This window comes from Phacochoerus africanus, chromosome 3, assembly GCF_016906955.1.
Source record: "Phacochoerus africanus isolate WHEZ1 chromosome 3, ROS_Pafr_v1, whole genome shotgun sequence".
Classification (NCBI taxonomy): Eukaryota; Metazoa; Chordata; class Mammalia; order Artiodactyla; family Suidae; genus Phacochoerus; species Phacochoerus africanus.
The window spans coordinates 80,893,374-80,915,694 of record NC_062546.1 but is presented as its reverse complement, the minus strand read 5'-3'; the positions used below and the strand labels follow the sequence as shown (position 1 = coordinate 80,915,694).

General features: G+C 37.9%; 1 protein-coding gene and 1 pseudogene across 2 annotated transcripts in view; one reads left to right on the top strand and one right to left on the bottom strand.

Moving 5' to 3' along the window:
* ZRANB3 (zinc finger RANBP2-type containing 3) overlaps positions 1 to 22,321 on the bottom strand; it is a 305,507-nt gene that overhangs the window by 268,267 nt on the left and 14,919 nt on the right. For both annotated transcript variants that reach the window (XM_047772056.1, XM_047772055.1), the window contains exon 2: positions 9,267 to 9,434. In XM_047772056.1, coding sequence (XP_047628012.1) covers positions 9,267 to 9,427 — 161 coding nt within the window. In that variant the 5' untranslated portion in view covers positions 9,428 to 9,434. The remainder of the gene's footprint in view (positions 1 to 9,266; positions 9,435 to 22,321) is intronic.
* Positions 7,306 to 8,279, top strand: LOC125122991 (Y-box-binding protein 1-like; annotated as a pseudogene).

The following is a 22,321-nucleotide window of genomic DNA, read 5'->3' as shown; positions in this document are numbered from 1 at the left end:
TAATATCCTGACAAGGACAGGACTTTAATATCTCTTACATACTAATCCAAAAAAGACTGCTTTATCTAAATCTTGTCATGAGAATACATTAAAAGGAATTGAGACAATTTGATAAAATAAACAGGCCTATATTCTTCAAGAAAAAAGTAAATAACCCAAAAACTAATGTAATAAAAGGCTGAGAAACTGTCCTATACTAAAGGAAAGAAGGAGATATCACTAAATGCCAAAGGTGATCGAGACTGGATCTTGTACTAAAAGGAAAAAAAATGCTGTAAGGATATTATGGGTACAATTGATAACAGACATGTAGGTTAGAGAACTGTATGGAAACTAAATTTCCTGAATTTGATAACTTATCCTGTAGCTATGTTAGAGTATCTTCGTTCTTAAAAAATACATACTATACTGAAAAACTATAGGTTAAAGGAGCATGACATATGTAACTTCTCAAGGGATTCAGAAAAAAAATACTAATATGTACATGTATGTGTATGTTTGTGTAGAGATACAGACAGAGACATAGGGAAAGGGAGAGGAAATTTTAAAAAATAAATAAAGGAAGGAGCTCCCGCTGTGGCACAACGGGATTGCTGGCATTTGGGAGCCCTGGGACTCGGGTCCAATCCCTGGTACAGCACAGCGGGTTGAGGATCTGGCATTGCCACAGCTTCAGCTTAGGTTGTTACTGTGGCTTGGATCTGATCCCTGGTCCAGGAGTTCACAAGAAGGCCAAAAAAGAAAAAAGGAAAAAAAAAAGGAAAAGTGGTAAAATGTTAAAAATTAAACTAGATAAAGGTATTTTAAAGTTTTTTTGTATTCTAGTCTTAATAACTTTTATGTAAATTGAAATTATTTCAAAATAAAAAGTTTAAAAAATTAAGAAAGCATCAAGCAACTATAAAAAATACATTCAAGTGATAGGAGTCACATCAGTGGTTGCCTAATTCAAGGGAATGAGATTGATTAAAAAGAGGCCTTTTCTAGGTGATGGAAGTATTCTATATCTTGACTAAGGTGTTTAAAAATACAGAAGTATACATATATCAGAATCCACTGAACTGTACACCTAAAACCTGTGCATTTTATTAAATTGAATTACACCTTAATTTCTAAAAAACCAACAAGGAGACTTAAAAGTGTGGCATGAAGAGAAAAATTAATGATCAAAATTTGTAATCATAAGCCTACCTAAAAGTAAATTTGAGATTGCGAATTCATACTGCCTATGTGACCTAGGAAACATAAACCTAGGACTTAATTTTGTAAATTCTCCCTAAAAAAATTTACCTACTATTTAGGTTTCTCAAGATTTCCAGAGATCAAGATTACCTAGGGAGTTCCCGTTGTGGCGCAGTGGCTGACGAATCCGACTAGGAACCATGAGGTTGCGGGTTCGGTCCCTGCCCTTGCTCAGTGGGTTAACAATCCGGCGTTGCCGTGAGCTGTGGTGTAGGTTGCAGACGCGGCTCGGATCCCGCATTGCTGTGGCTCTGGTGTAGGCTGGTGGCTACAGCTCCGATTCGACCCCCAGCCTGGGAACCTCCATATGCCGCGGGAGAGGCCCAAGAAATAGAAAAAGACAAAAAAAAAAGATTACCTAGTTATTAAAATAAAACCTTTTAAATTTAGCAAATACATTGGGAAATAAGCCATCATGAACAACAACCACAACAACAAAAAGCAAAATTAGCCTCTAAAGGACTTCGGATACAAAAAAATAAGTACATCCTAAATATTTATAGAAATAAGAGGTGAAATTAAAACAAGACAAGAAATAAGATAGCATCAGCATAATCAGGCAAACAGAAATTGGATATTCTAGGACTTAAAAATACACCATCTGACATTAAGAACAGAAAAAAAAAAAATGTTCCTTTTCTCCAGTTTCAAGAAAGGAAAGGACTGACTGTTCTTTGACATCAGTAAGCTAATCCCTAAACTATATTCTGAAATTCAGTAAATCCTTAAACACTCCTACTTTTTAAAGTCTGCAGACTTCCCCAAAACCAGATAAAATCAACTCTTTGCTTTGTTTAGAAAGACCATGTCCAACAAGCAATAATTTCAGCTTCTTTGTTTCAGACACATGAGTTTTGGTTTCAGATATTTTAAGCTATGGTCTCAAATTCAAAAGATTAATTTAACCACAAGAGACAGTACTGTTAAACAAGAATATGGGTAGGAGTTCTCTTGCGGAGGGCGCAGTGAGTTAAGGATCCAGCGTTGTTACTATTGGCTCAGGTTGTTGCAACAGCATGGGTTCGATCCCTGGCCCAGGAACTTCCACATGCCTCAGATGCAGCCAAAAAAATCTCAAGAAAAAAAGAAGGAAAAAAGAATATGGGTAAACAAAAATACACAACTGAAGAACAGAAATTAAAAAAAATAAGAAAATACAGAAAAGAAGATAAGGGATACATGGGACACTGAGAAAGGGCCTAAGATAGATATACCTGGAGGCAAGAAGGATTAAGAAAATGGGCAAAAATAATATTTGAAGAGATAATAACTGAGAATTATATCAAACTAATAAATGACATCAAGCCACAGATTAAGAAGGATAAATGCAAAGAGAACAACACTTAGGCACATTGTAATAAAATTTTGGTTAGCTGAATAAAGAGAAAAACATGAAAAGAGCAAAAGGGGAGAAAATACAATTTATAATAACACAAAAATATTAAATACCTAGGAATAAATCTGATGATATATGGGAAACAACTATACATTGAAAACTATAAAATCTTACTGAAAAAAATAAATAAGGGTAGGAATAAGTGCGATGAAAGTAAATGGAGAGCAATTAAAGAAATGGAAGAAAAATTCATTTGTGAATTAAAATACTCTATATAGCAAACATATCAATTATTCCCATCTAGATGCAAAACAATCCTATTCACATTCCCAGCAACATTTTTTTATGAAAATTGATAAATGAGTAATACAATTGACAGGCAGAGCAAAGAGCCAACAATAGCCAAGGCAGTTTTGAAAAACAGAACAGAGCTAGAAGATCTACACTACCTAATACTAAAATATCTATAGTAAAGTTACACTAAATAAGAAGTATGGTGCTGACACAAAGATGGGCAATCAGACAAACAGTACAAAAAATCTATACCTACACTATCCCATATGGTACCACTGAAGGCATTTATATTTAAAGAAATTAAAATTAGTTAAAATAAAAAATTCAGTCCTAGAGCTCCCATTGTGGATCATCAGGTTACAAACCCAACTAGTATCCATGAGGATGGGGGTTTGATCCCTCATCTCACTCACTGGGTTAAGGATCCAGTATTGTTGTGAGCTGAGATGTAGGTCGAAGAGGCAGCTAGGATCTGGTGTTGCTGAGGCTGTGGCGAAGGCCAGCAGCTATAGCTCATATTCGAACTCCTAGCATGGGAACTTCCATATGCCATGGATGTGGCCCTAAAAAGCAAAAAAAAAAAAAAAAAAAAGACAATACCAATAAAGAGTATTTAGTATTTAACATGTGATTAAAATTGAGAACTTCAGCTTACCAAAAGGCATTATTAAGAATGTGAAAAGGCAAGCCATAGCTTAAGAAAAATCATTTGCAACACATAGACCTAACTCAACCAGAATATAAATCTGATAAAAGACTTGCACAAAATGATAAAAAAGGCAGGTAGACAACTCGGCAGAAAAATGGATAAGACATTAACAGGCGCTTAACACAAGTGAATATACAAATGGCTAATAAGCGTATGGAAAGGTGTTAAGCTTCCAGAGTTTTTTTTACCTTGCCCATGACATTTAGAAGTTCCCAAGCCAGGGATCAAACCTGCACCACAACTGTAGCCAGAGCCACAGCAGTGACTTTGCCAGATCCTTAACCCACTGAGCCACTAGGGAATTCCACCTGCTAAGTTTCATTTGTCATCAGAAAAATGTAAATGAAAATTCAATAGATAGCACCATATACCCATGAAAATACCTAAAATGAAATAAAAGATAAGCAATATGAAGTACTGGTAAGGCTGTAGTACAACTGGAACTTTTATGGACACTGTTGCTACATGTGTAAATTGGTACAATCACTTTGAACAATGTTTGACAGAATTACGGGTTGAATTATGTCCCCCAAAATGCCTATGTTGAAGTCTTAACAGCCTGTCCTTCAGAATGTGACCTAATTTTGGAAATAGGGTCATTGCCAATGTAATCAGGGAAAATTAGCTCATTAGGGTGGGCATGAATCCAGCGTGACCAGGGTCCTTATAAAGAGGGAAAAATCTGGAGTTCCCACATGGTTCGGTGGGTTAAGTATCTGTTGTTTTCACTGCTGTGGTTCTAGTTACAGCTGTGACATGGCTTGGATCCCTGGGCTGGGGAACTTCTATGTGCCTCGGGCACAGCAAACAAGGGAATATTTTGACAGAAACAGAGAAGAGATGATGTGAAAAGACACAGGAAAAAGATAGCTATCTACAAGCCAAGGAGAGAGACCTGGAAGAAACCTTTCTCTCAGAGTCCCGAGAAGTAATCAACTCTACCAACACCTTGGTTTCAGAATTCTAGCCTCCAAAACTGAGGCAATAGATTTAGGATGGTTAACCTACATAACTATGGTACTTCATTATGACAGCCCTGGCAAATGAATACAGGCAGTATCTACATATCTGTTTCTCTCCTTAGTACATGCAAAAGAGAAATGTGTATATATGTTTACCAAAAGATATGTGTAAGAATGTTCATAGCACTGCTATGAAGAAGAGGCCCAAACTAGAAACAACCTGAGTATGTATCAACAGTAGAACAAACAAAAAAATTATGGTACATTTACACAATGGAATTTTTTTTTTTTTTTTTGGTCATGCCTGCAGCATACAGAAGTCCCAGGCAAGGGGTCAAAAATCACACCACGGCTGTGACCCAGGCATAGCAGTGACAACCAGATCTTTAATCTGCTAACCCACCAGGGAACTCGTATACAATGGAATTTTATAAGGCAATAAGAATGAACCAATTACAACTACATGCAACAATATAGAAGGATCTCACAATGACAATAAATGAAAGAAGTCAGACACAAAAGAGTACGTATAAATTATTATAATGATATAGTTGAGCATGTAAAAACAACCTACGGTTTAAGAAGTCAGGTAGTGGTTACTTTGGGAAAGAAGGGAGGCAGCAGTAGTGAATGGGAAACGCAAAAGGAAGGTTTCTGGGATGCAAATAATGTTCTATTTCTTCATTTTGGTAATGGTTATAATGTGAAAATTCTTCTTCAAGTTGTATAAATGCTTATGACCTGCACACCTTTTTCCGTGTATGTTATACGTCATTTTACAAAGCTTATTAAAAACTGAATAGGTGAATTAACAGATTAGAACAGCTGAATCATAAACTGTAAGAGAGATCTTTTAAAAATAGCCATGAGTTTTCGTCATGGCTCAGTGGTAACAAACCCAATTAGTATCCATGACGACATGGGTTTGCCCTGGTTCTGCTCAGTGGGTTGAGGATCTGGCATTGCTGTGAGCTGTGGTATAGGTCGCAGATGCAGATTGGATCCCACATTGCTGTGGCTGTGGTGTAGGCTGGCAGCTGTAGCTCCAATTCCACCCTAGCCTGGGAGCTTCCATGTGCCAACGGTGCTGCCCTAAAAAACAAACAATAATAAATAAATAAATAATAAAAAAATAGCCTTAAGATAGTACAGAGAGATAGAAAATATGAGACATTAATGGAAGCAAAGAACAAAATTAAAAGATCAAGTATAAGTCTACTTGGAGTCACAGAACAAGATAAGAAAATGGATCAGAATCAATATTTGAAGAGCAAGAATTTCCCAGAATCAATATGATATGAAATTCTAGATTAAAATGTACAATAATCTCAAATTCCATCCCTGGCTGGGAACTTCTGCGTGCTGTGGGGACAGCCAAAAAAACAAAACAAAAGAAAACACTGTATAATAAGCCCAAGTAGAATAAATAAAACCATACCATATAAATTAAATTATAGTGAAACTGCAGAACTCCAAAGATCAAGAGAAAATCTTAAAATCAGATACAGATAAAGACAAACGATACATAAAGGAATGAAAATTAGACTGACTGGGAGTTCCCTTTGTGGCACAGCAGAAATTAATCTGACTAGTATTCATGAGGATGTAGGTTTGATCCCTGGCCTCGCTCAGTGGGTCAGGGATCCGGCGTTACCATGAGCTGTGGTGCAGATCGCAGACTCAGCTCAGATTCTGAGTTGCTGTGGCTGTGGTGTAGGCTGGCAGCTATAGCTCTGATTTGACCCCTAGCCTGGGAACTTACATATGCTGTGGGTTTGGCCCTAAAAAGCAAAAAAAAAAAGAGAAAGAAAGAAAGAAACTTAGATTGATTCTCTCTCTCTTTTTTTTTTTAAATTTCAAACTTACATAAATCCAAAGAGAATAATACAATGAACACATTTATACCACTCAAATGTTCACACTGTTAATATTTTGGTTTACCCTCTCAAAGTTTCTCTCAACACATACATATCCTTTCCTTTTGGGAAAATGTAGAAAGTAGGCTGAATATAGTAGGATTCTTCATCCCTAAATTCTTTATCATGCATTTCCTAAGAATATGAGCATTCTTCCATTCAGCTACACTATTACCACATCTAAGGTCATCAACATTAATTCAATAATATCACTCTAATAGAGTCCAGATGAAGTTTTCCCAGTTAACCCAAAAATGTCCTCTAAAGCTTATCTTTTAATTGATTCCAGGATCTAATCAAGGTTTATGCATTACTTTCAAATGTTGTAGCTCTAAGGTCTCTCTCAATTTAAAATATTCTCACCACTTCCCTTGGTTTTTCATGACATTTAATCGTTTGAAGAGATCAGGTCAATTGTACTGAAAAAATGTCCCACATGCTGAAATGGTTTGACTGTTTCCTCAGAATTATCAGGTCAAGTATTTCCAGGAAGAACACCACTTAGAAATGTCCAACACCTCCTGTGTGCCACAGTATCCCTATAGCTATAGGACATACCAACTTGGACCATTTGTGTAATTTCTCTCTTTGCGATCAATAAATCACTTGTAAGGTAATATTTGATACTTGGAGAGCACTTCTGAATGGCACCTATGGAAGCCCGAAGAAAACAGAATACAACCCTCAGAGTGTTAAAAAGAAACAGCTATTAAAGAAGAGCCTTAATTTCTATGGTTAGTGGAGCAGACAGCAGAGCCCAGAGAACCCTAAGCAGCCCCACTGCTGCCAGCCTAGTTACCATCAACACCCTGGGAGGAGCCTCAGCTGCCACAGCCAGCCCCAGTCACCATCACCACAACCATGAGCCACGAGGCAGAGGCCCCTGCAGCTGCCCCTACTACCCCCACCCTTAGCGCTGCCCACACCAAGCCCACCACAAAGGGCAATATGGGAGGGGGCAGTGGCACGGGCAGCCTCACATTGGTGGTGCCTGCTGGCAGGGACAAGGGACTGCAGCAAAGGTTTGGGGAACAATAACATGGTTCAATGTGAGAAACATATGGTTTCATCAAGAAGAATGACACCAAGGAAGATGTATTTGTACACCAGACTGCCATAAAGAACAGCCCCAGGAAGTACTTTGGCAGTGTAAGAGATGGAGAGACTGTGGAGTTTGATGTTGTTGAGGGAGAAAAGGGTGCAGAGGCAGCAAATGTCACAGGCCCTTGGAGTTCCAGTGCAAGGCAGTAAATAAGCAGCAGACCATAACCATTATAGACGCTATCCATGTCACAGGAGTCCTCCACGCAATTATTGGCAGAATTACCATAATAGTGAGACTTGGGAAAGAATGAAAGTTCAATAAGTGCTGCTGAAGGCCGGGCCCAAGAACACTGCTGGCCCTACCACAGGAGAAGGTTCCCACCTTACTACATGCGGACACCCTATGGGCACTGACCACAGTATTCCAACCCTCCTGCACAAGGAGAAGTGATGGGGGGGTGCTGACAACCAGGGTGTAGGAGAACAAGGTAGACCAGTGAGACAGAAAATAGAATATGTATTGGGGTTATAGACCACGATTCCGAAGGGGCTCTCCTCGCCAAAGACAGCCCAGAGAGGACAGCAATGAAGAAGATAAGGAAGATCAAGGAGATGAGACCCAGGGTCAACAGCCACATCAATACTGGAGCAACTTCAACTACTGGCACAGATGGCCAGAAAACCCTAGACCACAAGATGGCAAAGGGAAAAAAGTAGCCAATCCACCAGTTGAGAATTCATCCCCTCGGGAGGCTGAGCAGGGCAGGGGTGAGTAAATGCTGTATTACCGTCTCTACCATTATCCGGTTTAGTCATCCAACAAGAAGAAACAAATCTGAAATTCCAGCAGTAAGAAATGAACAAAATGAGTTCCCATCATGGCTCAGTGGTTAACGAACCCAACTAATATCCACGAGGATGCGGGTTCGATCCCTGGACTCACTCAGTGGGTTAAGGATGTGATGTTGCTGTCAGCTATGGTATAGGTCAGCAGCTGCAGCTTCTATTCAACCCCCAGCCTGGTAAATTAATCTGACTAGGAACTGTGAGGTTTTGGGTTTGATCCCTGGCCTCTTTCAATGGGTTAAGGATCCCACATTGCAGTGAACTGTGGTGTAGGTCATAGATGCAGCTTGGATCTGATATTGCTGTGGCCAGCAGCTGTAGCTCTGATTAAAGCCCTAACCTAGGAACCGCCATATGCCACACTGTGGCCCTAAAAGGAAAAAAAAAAAAAAAAAAGAAATGAACAAAAATTGAGCTGAAGACCTTAAGTGCCTGCTTTTTGCCTGTTGACCAGATAACAAGAACTATCTGCATTATCTATGCAGCATGGGGTTTTTATTATTTTTACCTAAAGATGTCTCTTTTTGGTAATGACAAACGTGTTTAAAAAGGGGGGGGGGGGCTGGCTTTTCTAACACACCTTTAAACGTTTTTAAACAATCGAGATTTTTAAGAACCTCATTTTTAATGTATAATAAAATTTACAGCTTGTTTTTTTTCAAAAAAGTCAACAAGCACCTGCTAATAAAGGTCCTAAATAATTTTTTAAAAAGAAGAGCTATAAAGCCGACTAAAATATTATTCAAGAATGAAGACAAAATAACATACATCTTGAAATTATTATTTCATGACCTAGTAAAAAAAATTAATGGGAAGAGTATGTAGACACACAAAAGAACCTTTTTTTGCAAAGCTTTGTTTTTTATACACTTGCCAGGGATTTATCATTTTAGCGTATCTTGAAAAAAGTACTTTACCTTCCATCTCTTCTGAGGGCAAAGGAGATGCCATCTTTCTGGAAAGGAAGCAGCTTTGCTCTTAGTTTGTCAGGCAAAAAGTCCAGGTGTTTATAAGAGTCACTTGTCAAATAAGAAATCTGCGGTGTAAGACACTTCTTTATGTTCTGATTTGTGGGCATGATGATCCTAAAAACAATAAAAATCATAAGGAGGGGTGGGGGAAATACATATTAGTAAGTGTATTGCAGAATTAAAAATAATAATAATAAAGTACTTAATAGTCGCCTTGATATACTATCTACAGAGATACAAATTGATTAAATTAGGAACCTAGAATAAGCCATTACAAAAATTCAAAGCACTGAATCCAAAAGCAATTAATTAATGTGCCTACACCACAGCCACAGCAACACAGGATCTGAACCATGACTGTGACCTACACTGAAGCTCACTGAAATGCTGGATCCTTAACCCACTGAGTGAGGCCAGGGATCAAAGTCACATCCTCACGGATACTAGTTGGGTTTGTAACCCACCAAGCCACAACAGGAACTACATAAAATTGCATTTTCTTTTTTGTCTTTTTGCCATTTCTAGGGCCACCCCAACATATGGAGGTTCCCAGGCAGGGGGTCTAATCGGAGCTGTAGCCACCGGCCTACACCACAGCCACAGCAATGAGGGATCCGAGCCGCATCTGCAACCTACACCACAGCTCACAGCAATGCCGGATCCTTAACCCACTGAGCAAGGACAGCGATCAAACCCACAACCTCATGGTTCCTCGTCGGATTCGTTAACCACTGAGCCACGACGGGAACTCCAAATTGCATTTTAAAAAATTATAAAATAGAAAGACATTAAGTCCAAATTCATAATAATTAAATTAACTCAATAGTACTGAATGAAATTATTAAATATCGAAATGAATTAATCACTTGAAACCATAGTATAATTCTGCCAGTGCATTTCCACAGATATAATTTTAATTTTCTGCCATATAAAAATTTCATATACCTATAAATCTTAAAAATCTGCAAGAAAAAACCCTATTAAATCACTGAACTATAAAGCTTATCCAATAAAATTTTGTATTTACATTTTACCTTTCATTTATTTATATATAATCTCGTTTCATTTTTAAAAACAAATTTGCTCTTTTTCTCAATTACTTGCAGACTTTTTTTTTGTTGTTGTCTTTTTGCCTTTTCTAGGGCCATTCCTGCTGCATATGGAGTTCCCAGGCTAGGGATCTAATCGGAGCTGTAGCCACAGGCCTATACCAGAGCCACAGCAACAATGTATCTGAGCCACATTTGCAACCTACACCACAGCTCACGGCAATGCCAGATCGTTAACCCACTGAGCAAGGCCAGGGATCGAACCCACAACCTCATGGTTCCTAGTTGGATTCGTTAACCACTGCACCACGATGGGAACGCCTTACTTGCAGACTTATAAAACCTTAGCTTCCCAATCACCCAAAGAAAGTAATCAATTTCTGAGTCCAATGTTTAAGAATCTCAAGAATTCAACAAGTATTTATTAATAACAAATAGGTGCTATATGCCAAGATCTAGAAAAGCAAGGATCACACCCCATAGAGCTTACATTCTTGAGGGAGAGACTGAAAATAAATAAATAGATAAGAAGATTAGTTATAGCATAGTACAAATATTATGAAGATATTAAGAGAGCAATGGCCACTTTAGGCAGGCTGACCAGGAAATGTCTCTCTTAGGTGATGCTTGGTCTACAGTCTGAAGAATGTGAAAGAGCTACCCAGGTTCAAAGTTGGAAGAAGAGCACTCCAGGCAGAAAGCATAAGTGCCTAGACCATGAGCTGAGAAAACCCTCAGTGTTTTCCAAAAATAGAAAGGAGACCAATGCAGCTAAACCAAGAGAGAGAATGGTATGTCATGAAGCTATTGAGATAAGTAAGAGCAAAGTCATAGAAAGCCTTGATAAAGACTTTGGATTTTACTTTAAGAACAAAGGGAAGCCAATGGACCTAAGCTGTCAAATATACTATCAGCCAGATGGCAGCTATTTAAATTTAATTCAAATAAAAATTTAGTTCCAGAAGTTCCCATCATGGCTCAGCAGTAACAATCTCAACTATTATCCATAGGGACATAGGTTCGATCCCTGGCCTTGCTCAGTGGGTCAATATCTGGCATTATGGTGAGCTGTGGAATAGATCGCAGTTGACGATCATATCTGGTGTTGCTGTGGCATAGGCTGGCAGCTGCAGCTCTGATTTGACTCCTACCCTGGGAACTTCCATATGCAGCAGGTACTCCCTGAAGAAGACGAAAAGTAAAAAAAAAAAAAAAAAAATCAGTTCCTCAGTTGCATCAACCATGTTTCAAGTGCTCAATGACACAGTGGCTATTACACTGAATGGTGCACATGTAGAACATTTCAGTCTTCACTGAAAGTTGTACTGGACAGCGGTTACTGGAGCATTTCTAAATAGAGGAGTGACACAATCTGACTTACATTTCAAAAACTACCAGAGGATATAATAATTGCAAGCCTCAGATAAATGTTAAAACTTAAAACTTTGAGTAGATTTCTTTTACTCATAATTCACAGAGGAAGTCTTTGTATCGGCGCTTATCTTCACATCTTATAATGATGATGGAGTTTCTTGGCAAGTCTGCTCATAAACGTGTCACCTCTGTGTTTGGACACATCTCCATGTTTGGCCACTATAGTTGGGAAGGAAAAACTCAGTGCTCTTATGGGAAGGACTGAAAGTTCTTCATCCACCATATGTAAACATGAGTGTATTGGTAGTTGTATAATATGAGTATTTATATAACTAAGTTTTTAGATTTCTAAGGAAAGATCAAGAAGTTTTCATTCATGTATGTGTGTGTGCATTATCAACAATGATTTTAAGTGTATTATTGGATACAGTAGAATAAGAAAATGGGGTGCTATTTAGAAGAAAATAAACTTTATTGATACAGTTCAAATGGCCAAATATTACATTTGTTTCTATCAAAAATAAAAGCTACAAATGAAAACTTAAAAAAAAAAACAACAACCCAAAACTACCAGAAGAGGACAAACTGTCAATAGAAAGGCAGGGGATAAATGTTTCTATAGGACTTGGTCAGTCCACAAAGCCCCCACTGCCTCAGTAGGCAAATGGATTTAGAAATGATTTGACTCAGACCTGTCTGATAAGGTCCTCATCAATGAGCTGGCAAACCCTAGTACTTTCTCAGCAACAGTTTTGATTTATTTTTTTATTTTTTTTAATTTTTATTTTTAGGGCTGCACATGCAGCAACAGACGTTCCCAGGCTAGGATTCAAATAGAAGCTGCAGCTGCCAGCCTACACCACAGCCACAGCAATGCAGGATCCAAGCCAAGTCTGCAACCTACTCCACAACTCATGGCAATGCCAGATCTTTAAACTGAGTGAGGCCAGGGATCAAACCCACATCCTCACGGATACTAGACAGGTTTGTAACCTACTAGGCCACAACAGAAACTCAACAACAGTAGATAATATCATTAATAATTAGAGAAATGCAAATCTAAACTACAAGGAGGTAACACCTTACACCAGTCAGAAAGCTCATCTTCAAAAAGTCTATAGGAGTTCCCGTCATGGCTCAGCGGAAACAAATCTGACTAGCATTCACAGGATGCAGGTTTGATCCCTAGCCTCGCTCAGTGGTTCAAGGATCCAGTACTGCTATGAGCTGTGGTGTAGGCCGTAGATGTGGCTTGGATCTGGTGTTGCTGTGGTGTAGGTCAGCAGCTACAGCTCCAATTCAGCCGCTAGCCTGGGAATCTCCATATGCTGCAGGTGCAGCCCTAAAAAGACAGAAAAAAAAAAAAAAGAGCCTGCAAATAATAAATGCTTAAGAGGATGTAGAGAAAAGGCAACCCTCTTACACTGTTGGTGGGAATGTAAATTGGTGCAGCCACTATGGAAAAAAAACACTACGGAGAGTCCTTAAAAAACTAAAAATTGTTACCATATGATCCAGCAATTCCACTCCTGGACATATATCCAGAAAAGAGGAAAACTCTAATTTGAAAAGACACAAGCACGCTTATGTTCACTGCAGCACTACTAACAATAGCCAAGACATGGAAGTAACCTAAATGTCCATCAATAGATGAATGGATAAAGAAGATGTGGTATATTTATAAAATGGAAGATCAGTCATAAAAAAATGAAATTATGTCATTTGTAGCAACATGAATGGACTTAGAGATTATCATACTAACTGAAGTAAGTCAGACAGAGGAAGACAAATATTATATCATGTCACTTATATATGGAGTTTAAAAAATAACACAGGAGTTCCCAACGTGGCTCAGTGGTTAACAAACCCGACTAGCATCCATGAGGACGTGGGTTCGATCCCTGGCCTCCCTCAGTGGGTCAAAGATCTAGCGTTGCCCTGAGCTGTGGTGTAGGTCGCAGACGCAGATCAGATCCTGTGTTGCTGTGCCTGAGGCGGAGGCCAGCGGCTACCACTCTGATTCGACCCCTCACCTGGGAACCTCCATATGCCATGGGTGTGGCCCTAAAAGACAAAAAGACCAAAAAAAAAAAAAAAACAACCCACAAACTTTACAAAACAGAAATAGAGCCACAGACACAGAAAACAAAATTATAGTTACCAAGGGGAAACAGGAATAGAAGGATAAATTAGGAGTATGAGATTAATAGGTACACACTACCATATGTAAAATAGATATATATATTTATATAAATAGCATATGTGTATATACATCTGAATCACTTTGCTATATATCTGAAACTAACACAATATTGTGAATTAAATATACCTCAATTAAAGAAAAAAGAATAGAGAATGGTGTTAAAAAGGGAAGTGTAACAGCAAGACTTGGCAAAAATCATCTTTAGCAGTAGAACTGGAGAGATTCAGGAAAAGTCTCAGGGGTAATGCAAACAAGACTTGCTGATGGAGCACATGTGGAGAATGAGGGAAAGTGAAATAAAGATGTACATTTAGAGTGATGAAGTTGTGCAATTCAATGAGACAGTAAAGAGTAAGGAAGAAATGGAATAGAGAGAAAAAAATCAACACATCTTTTTAAGAATATATAAAGTTTAAGATGGCTATTAAGATGGGAAGTAGAAGTGTCACATACACTTGGAAATACACATCTTGAGACTAGAACTCTTAAGAAGAAAATCAGCGTGAATACATATATTTCAGAGTTGACATGGGATAATAAATTTATATCATTTTCTGATGTCACTCAACATCTGGGATTCATGTTATGTTTATAAATTTCCTTTTATCACAGATATAAGTGGGAGTCAGACATCACCTCCCAATAGTACAGCTGGAAATATCAGATTGTTGCTTTCCAAGCCTGCCTTGCAACAACTGAGTTTACTAATCAGATATACCAATTCCATACTTTAATCTAGAAAGTCAAAATTCAAAGGAGTGAAATTTTGACAAGAGCAGTAGCAGAAGAAAGAACCACGTCTACTTTCCAGAAGTAATAGGAACTCAGAAGCGCCTTTCAGAGTCAGTGGTAAAAGGGGGTATCATATTTTAGTGAGCAACACTGGCAAGGAGCTAAGAAAAACATACAAAACCCTTTTCCTATTACTTTGCTTGTTTAACATTGTAAAAAATGTAAAAAATTTAATATGCCAAGAAAAAAAAATCTGCTAGGTAGAAGTCACATTGCAACCTAACATGATTTATTTTATGAGGACTGATCTAGGCACTACATTTAAAAACAATGAAACTAAAGCCATCTTAGTAAAAATTTGTTCTAATAGAGTCACGAATAAGAGGAAAAATTATTTAAATATGAAGATGAAAGAACTATAAAATAGTATGAAATTTTAGAAATATTTCAATTAAATTAAAATTATGGTGTGGCCAGTTCACTGATGATTAAATAGGTACTTGGACAGATAAAGAACTTTAAAACATGCAGTGGTACAAGTTAATAGAAAATGAGAATTTTAGTTAATACTTAAAACAAAGTCATTTTGTAAAAGCCCTTTCCCATTTATAGTATCTTTCTAAAGTCTAAAAAAAAATCTCATGTAGGCCAGCCTTATAGGTTCAACTGCTGCAAAAAGTCAGTTATAACCAACATTACATTAATAACAGAAGACTCAGGCTTAATCTTCTTTCTAAATCATCAAGAAACTGATAGTTGTAATAAATGTGTCTCACTAATCATGAAAACTGTAGAAGATTTAATTCAGAGATTTAGCAAAAAAGGTTTTGCTTAGGCAGTTCCCGTTGTGGCTCAAAAGTAATGAACCTGACTATTATCCATGAGGATGTGGGTTTAATTCCTGTCCTCACTAAGTGGGTTAACAATCTGGCGTTGCCATGAGCTGTGGTGTAGGCTGCAGACACGGCTTAGATCCTATGTTGCTCTGAATGTGGCATCAGGTGGCAGCTGTAGCTCCAAATCTGACCCCTAGCTTAGTAATTTCCACATGCCAAATGTGTGGCCCTAAAAAAAAAAGGTTTTGCTTAATGTACACATACTAGTTTACTTTGAGTAAGGTTGAGGGGGCTATTAAGATGTAACCAGCAACATAGAACTTTTAATACCATGTTATTAAAATTATCAAAACAGCTATTAGCTAGAGAAATTTAGTGAAAGCGGATCTTGCAGAACTCATTTTTAAGCAATTATCTTGATTAAAAAAGAAAGCAAGCAAGCAAGCACTTGAGAGAACAAAGGAAAGCTCTTATTCTCAATCACCTAGGCTCAAGGTGGCATTTTCTTCTTTATCGCCATACCCACAGCATATGGAAGTTCCCAGGGTAGGGACTGAATCTGAACCACAGCTGAATCTATGACCAAAGCCACATCTGGGGCAATACTAGATCCTTCTACCCACTTTGAAAGGCTGGGGATTGAACACATACCTGCAAAGGAACCTAAGCTGCTACAATCGGATTCTAAACCCAGTGCACCACAGCAGGAACTCCAAGATGACATTTTTTAATCAACTGGGAACAAGGTAAATTCAACTGAAATTTAACAATGAATTCTTTATTCTTATTAAAATATAGTTGAGCTACAATGTTTCTTAGTTTCTGTCATAAAATTGACCCAAACTGACCCAATCACACAGTTTCCTATATGGTACTTTTTTTTTTTTTAATGGCTGTTCCTGGGCACATAGAAGTTCCCTGGCCAGGGACTGAATCCAAGTGGCAGCTATAGCTAAGTCAGATCCTTTAACCCAGTGTGCTGGGCCAGGGACTGAATGTGAGCCTTTACCATGACCCAAGCCACTGCAGCTGAATCCTTAACCCACTGACCCACAGCAAGAACTGCTCCTGATGTACTCTTAAGTAAGTAGTGGAATGTGTTGAGAAGAATCAGATTTTGTTAAAATATACTACTAAAAGGTTTATTTTGAAAATAATAAGCAAATGTGTGGTCAGGGAAATTACTTACTTTAAGGAGATAATTTCCTTATTTCTACTTTTGAATTAAGAATTAGAGAACTGACTTGTGGTTGCCAAGGGGGAAGGAGTATGATGGACTGGCAGTTTGGGGTTAGTAGATACAAACTATTACATTTAGAATGGATAAACAATGAAGTCCTGCTGTATAGCACAGGGAACTATATCCAATTACTTGTGACTGAACATGATAGAAGATAATATGAGAAAAAGAATGTATGTACATATATATATATACATACATATATACACACACACATATGTATGTATGTATACCTGGATCACTTAGCTGTACAACAGAAACTGACAGAACATTGTAAATCAACTATAATAACAATTTTTTAAAAACATAAAAAGAATTTATTTGACAGAATTCCCATTGTGGCTGAGCAGGTTAAGAACCTGACTAGTATCCATGAGGATTTAGGTTCAATCCTAGGCCTCACTCAGTGGGTTAGGGATCCAGCATCACTGCAAGCTGTGCCTTAGGTCACAGATGCAGCACGGAACTGGCATTGCTGTGGCTGTGGTGCAGGCGGGCAGCCTCAGCTCCAATTCGACCCCTTGCCTGGGAAATTCTATATGCTACAGGTGCAGCCCTAAAAAAGAAAAAAACAACAAACAAGAACAAAAAAGAATTGACTGGATGGAATTTACTGCAAAAGAGATACACACAAGGAGAGAATTAGTGAACTAGAGGTAACATTAAACATAAATGATTAAAAGTGGCAACGAACAGAAAAAAAATACTGAGTGTAAAATTAATATCTACATGCTGCTTTAGAAAGACACATCTTAAATAGAAGGACTGGAGTTCCCGTCATGGCGCAGTGGTTAACGAATCCGACTAGGAACCATGAGGTTGCGGGTTCGGTCTCTGCCCTTGCTCAGTGGGTTAATGATCCAGTGTTGCCGTGAGCTGTGGTGTAGGTTGCAGACGCGGCTCAGATCCCACGTTGCTGTGGCTCTGGCGTAGGCCGGTGGCTACAGCTCAGATTCAACCCCTAGCCTGGGAACCTCCATATGCCTCGGGAGCGGCCCAAGAAATAGCAACAACAACACAACAACAACAAAAGACAAAAGACAAAAAAAAAATTAATTAAAAAAAAAAAGGACTGATAAGCATTTGATATAAACGAATGAAAAAAATACATTAATGCTACCAAAATACACTTGGTATAGTTCATTAACATGAGACAATAAATGATGAAGGCTAGAAAACATTACTAAGACAAAGAAAGGCATTTAATAATGATAAAAGTTTTAATTTACTAAAATGATAAACAAAGCCTCAAAAATATGTAAATATATATGTATATAAAAACAGATGAAAGGAAAATTTGATAGAAGTAAAAAACAGCCAAATCTATAATGATAGTGGGATATTTGACTATATCGCTATTAGCAAGTGATAACACAAACAGATTAAAAATGTGGCACTCCTGTGGTGGCTCAGAGGGTTAGGAACATGACATAGTGCCCATGAGGATGTAGGTTCAATCCCTGGCCTTGCTCAGTGGGTGAAGGATCTGGTGTTCTGCAAGCTGCGGCACAGGTCACAGGTCACAGGTCACAGTGTTGCCACGGCTGTGGTGTAGGCCTTGTAGCTGCAGCTCGGATTTGACCCTTAGCCTAAGAACTTTCATATGCTGCAGGTGCAGCCCTGAAAAGAAAAAAAATTGTAAAAATCTAAAAGGATGTGGAAAATTTGAAGAACACAAGAGACAAACTTGAGCCATTTGGTGCAACAATACAAATATTCTTTTCAAGGTCATTCTATGAAGCCTAAACTTCATCTGACAAGTTCCAAAATAGAAAAAATATATATACAAGCCATTTTCTCATATTCATCCATTAAAAAAAAATTAGCAAAGTACATACAGCAGAAAATTAAAAGACTAAGATATCAAAACAAAAATAGGTTTATTTGAGGAAATGTGAAAGCTCAGTCACTGACAAGCTGATCCTAAAATTCATGTGGCAATGCAAAGGCCACATAAGAGACAAAACAATCTTGAAAAAGAACAAAGTTGGAGGATTTATACGTCTTGATTCTAAAACTTACTATGAAGCCACATAATCAAGACAATATACCAGTAGCATAATGATAGATCAATGCATTAGAATTGTGGGTCCAGATATAAACACTGATATAGTGTTTACAGTCAGGTGAATTTTTGATAAGAGTGTCAAAATGTTAATAGGAAATGTATAATCTTTTTAAAAATTGATGCTGGAACAACTAACTATCCACATATAAAAGAGTGAAATTGGACCCCTAAGTCACACCATACATAAAAAGTTATTCAAATTGATCAAAAACTAAAATGTAAGGGTTAAAACAAAAAAAAAAAAACTTTTGAGAGGGGGGATAAGAGTAAATCTTTGTGACTTTAAGTTATGAATGTTTTCTTAGATATTATAAAATGCTTTCTTAGATACAACGCTAAAAATAAAAGCAGCAAAAGAAAAAATAGATAACTTGGACTTTACCAAAATTAAAAACTTCATTGCCATAAATGACACCATCAAGAAAGAGAGGACAGGAGTAACTGCATTGTACAGTGGGTTACGCATGTAACTGCAGCAACTGGGATTACTGCAGGGGTGTGGTTTCAATCCCAGCCCAGCACAGTGGGTTAGCATGGATTGGCAACTATGGCTTAGGTTCAGTCCCTGGCCCAAAAACTTCCATGTGTTTTGGGTGGAACAACAAAAAAAGTGAAGACAATCCACAGAAAGGGAAAAAATATTTGTACATTATATCTGATAAGGGACTGGTATCCAGACAACTCACTTTAAATATGGGCAGGGAGGAATTCCTATAATGGCTAAGCAGTTAACGTGCATGAGTAGTATACATGACGACGCAGGTCTGATCCCTGGCCTTGCTCAGTGTGCTAAGGATCTGGAGTTGCTTTGAGCTATGGTGTAGTTCACAGATACAGCTTGTTGCTGTGGCTATGGTATAGGCTGGCAGCTGCAGCTCTGACTCAACCCCTAGCCTGGGAACATCCATATGCCAAAGGTAGGTCCTAAAAAGACGGGAAAAAAAGGAAAAAAAAAGATAAAAAGGAAAAAAAGATATTTTCCTTTTTTTTTTTTGTCTTTTTTGCCTTTTCTAGGGCTGCTCCCTCAGCACATGGAGGTTCCCAGGCTAGGGGTCTAATCAGAACTGCAGCAACCGGCCTATGCCAGAGCTACAGCAAAGCGGGATCCAAGCCACATCTGCAACCTACACCACAGCTCATGGCAACGCCAAATCCTTAACCCATTGAGCAAGGCCAGGAATCGAATCCACAACCTCATGGTTCCTAGTCAGAGTCATTAACCACTGTGCCATGACGGGAACACCCCAAAATATCTTAATAGACATTTTTCCAAAGAAGATCTATGAATAGCCAAGAAGCACACACATAAAATGTTTAATATCTGAGTTCCCATTGTGGCATAGTGGAAGCGAATCTGTTTAGTACTGATGAGGATACAGATTTGAAAAGAAAAAGAAAACTTATTTCTTCATAGACCAAATGAAAAAAACTTATCTCTGCATAGACTAAGATAAAGGCCAAAGAAAACAAATGGCTGCATGCGGCAAATGCTCTTACAGTCAGGTCATATGAACTTGGATTTCAGCATGACTGACTGACCACAACAGAGGGGAAATAAATGCCCTCCCTGGGGGGAGGGCCACAGGAGATAGGGAGGGAATAAGGGGGTGTACATCTGTATGATGCAACCCTATGAGTGTGTGTGTGTGTGTGTGTGTGTGTGTGGTAAAATATGGCAAAAGTGGATGTTGAACTGTAATCTCATCAAAAAAATAAAACTTGCATACAAATTTTCACAGAAGCATTATTCATAACAGTTAAAAAGTAGAAACAACCTACATGTCTATCAACTGATAAACTGATAAAAATAAGGCAGTATATCCATACAATGGATATACTTTTTCTTTTTTTTTTTTTTGCTGCATATGTGAAATTTTCTGGGCCCGTAATTGAACCTGTGCCACAGCAGAAACGCCAGTCACTACAGTGACAATACAGGATTCTTAGCCCACTATGCTGCAAGAGAACTCTAAATGGAATATTATTTGACAATAAAGAGGAATGAAATAGTAATATATACTATGAGATGGATGAACCTTGAAAACATTATGCTAAGTGACAGAAGCCAGTAACAAAAACAAAATATTGTGTTGTTGTATTTATATCAAAGGTTCAGACTAGGCAAATCCATAAACACAGAAAATGAACTAGTTATTGTTTAGGGCTAGAGTCAGGGGAATGGGGGTCAGAGTAGAGAAGTAGAGAATAAAGAGCAATTGCTAATAAGTACTGGGTTTTTCTTTAGAGTGACAAAAATGTCCTAAAATGAGACTGTATGATGGTTCCACAATGCTGTGGATATATAAAAACTCAGAAAATTGCAAAATGAGTGAATTTTATGGTTGTCATGAATTACATGTCAATTAAGCTGCTAAAAATACATTGTATGTAATTCTCAACAGTAACAAAGAAAGGAAGAAATTTTCTATGGTAATTTCAATAGTAGGGGGAGTAAAACATTTGATAAAATTCAAAATTCATTCAGAACAGGAGTTCCCATTGTGGCACAGTGGAAATGAATCCAACTAGTAACCATGAGGTTGCGAGTTCGAACCCTGGACTAACTCAGTGGGTTAAGGATCCAGTGATACCGTGAGCCATGGTGTAGTTGGCAGACACAGCTCAGATCCTGCATTGCTGGGGCTGTGGTGAGTAGATGTGGCTCCAATTTGACCCCTAGCCTGGGAACTTCCATATGCCACAGGTGCAGCCCTAAAAAGCAAACAAACAAATAAACAAACAAAAAATTCATTCAGAATAAAGTCTTGCTGACATAGGAAAAATAGATGAAAACTTACTCATATCATGAAAACTTTTTACCAAAAATCTTTAGCAAACATCATACTTAAGTAAAAATGTTTAAAGTTTTCCTCGCAAGGTCAGAAAAGGCACAAATATGCCTAGTGTTTCAAATTTATTTCACAGTGGAATCAGATCAATTGAATAAGGCAAAACAAAAAAGAGAAAGAAAAGAAAAAGAATTAATTTACAGATGACATAGAATTGTGTGTATAAAATAAAAATAATCTACTAGTAGATTTATAAGCCAATTTACTAAGGTTCATGAGTACATGATCAATATACAAAATCCACTGTGTTCCTCTATACAGGTAAAAATCAGAAATTAAATTTTCAAAATTTATACCATTCTCAAGAACATGAAAAATATCAATTATCAGAAGTAAATCAAGAAAGATCAAGATGGCAGAGGAGTAAGACGTGGTGCTCACCCTCTCCCACAGAAACATCAAAAATAAAATCCATCTACATGTAGAACGATTCACACAGAACATCTATTGAAAGCTGGCAGAAGACCTAAAATCTCCAAAAAGGGCAAGGAATCGTCCACATAACTGGGTAGAACAAAAGCAAAAAAAAGGGAGAGAGAGAGAGAAGGAATCACGATGGGACTAGCACTCCTGAGAGGAAGCTGTGAAAGAGGAAAGTAACCCACACCCTGGGAAGCCACCTAACTGACACGGAAATCAACCAACACAGA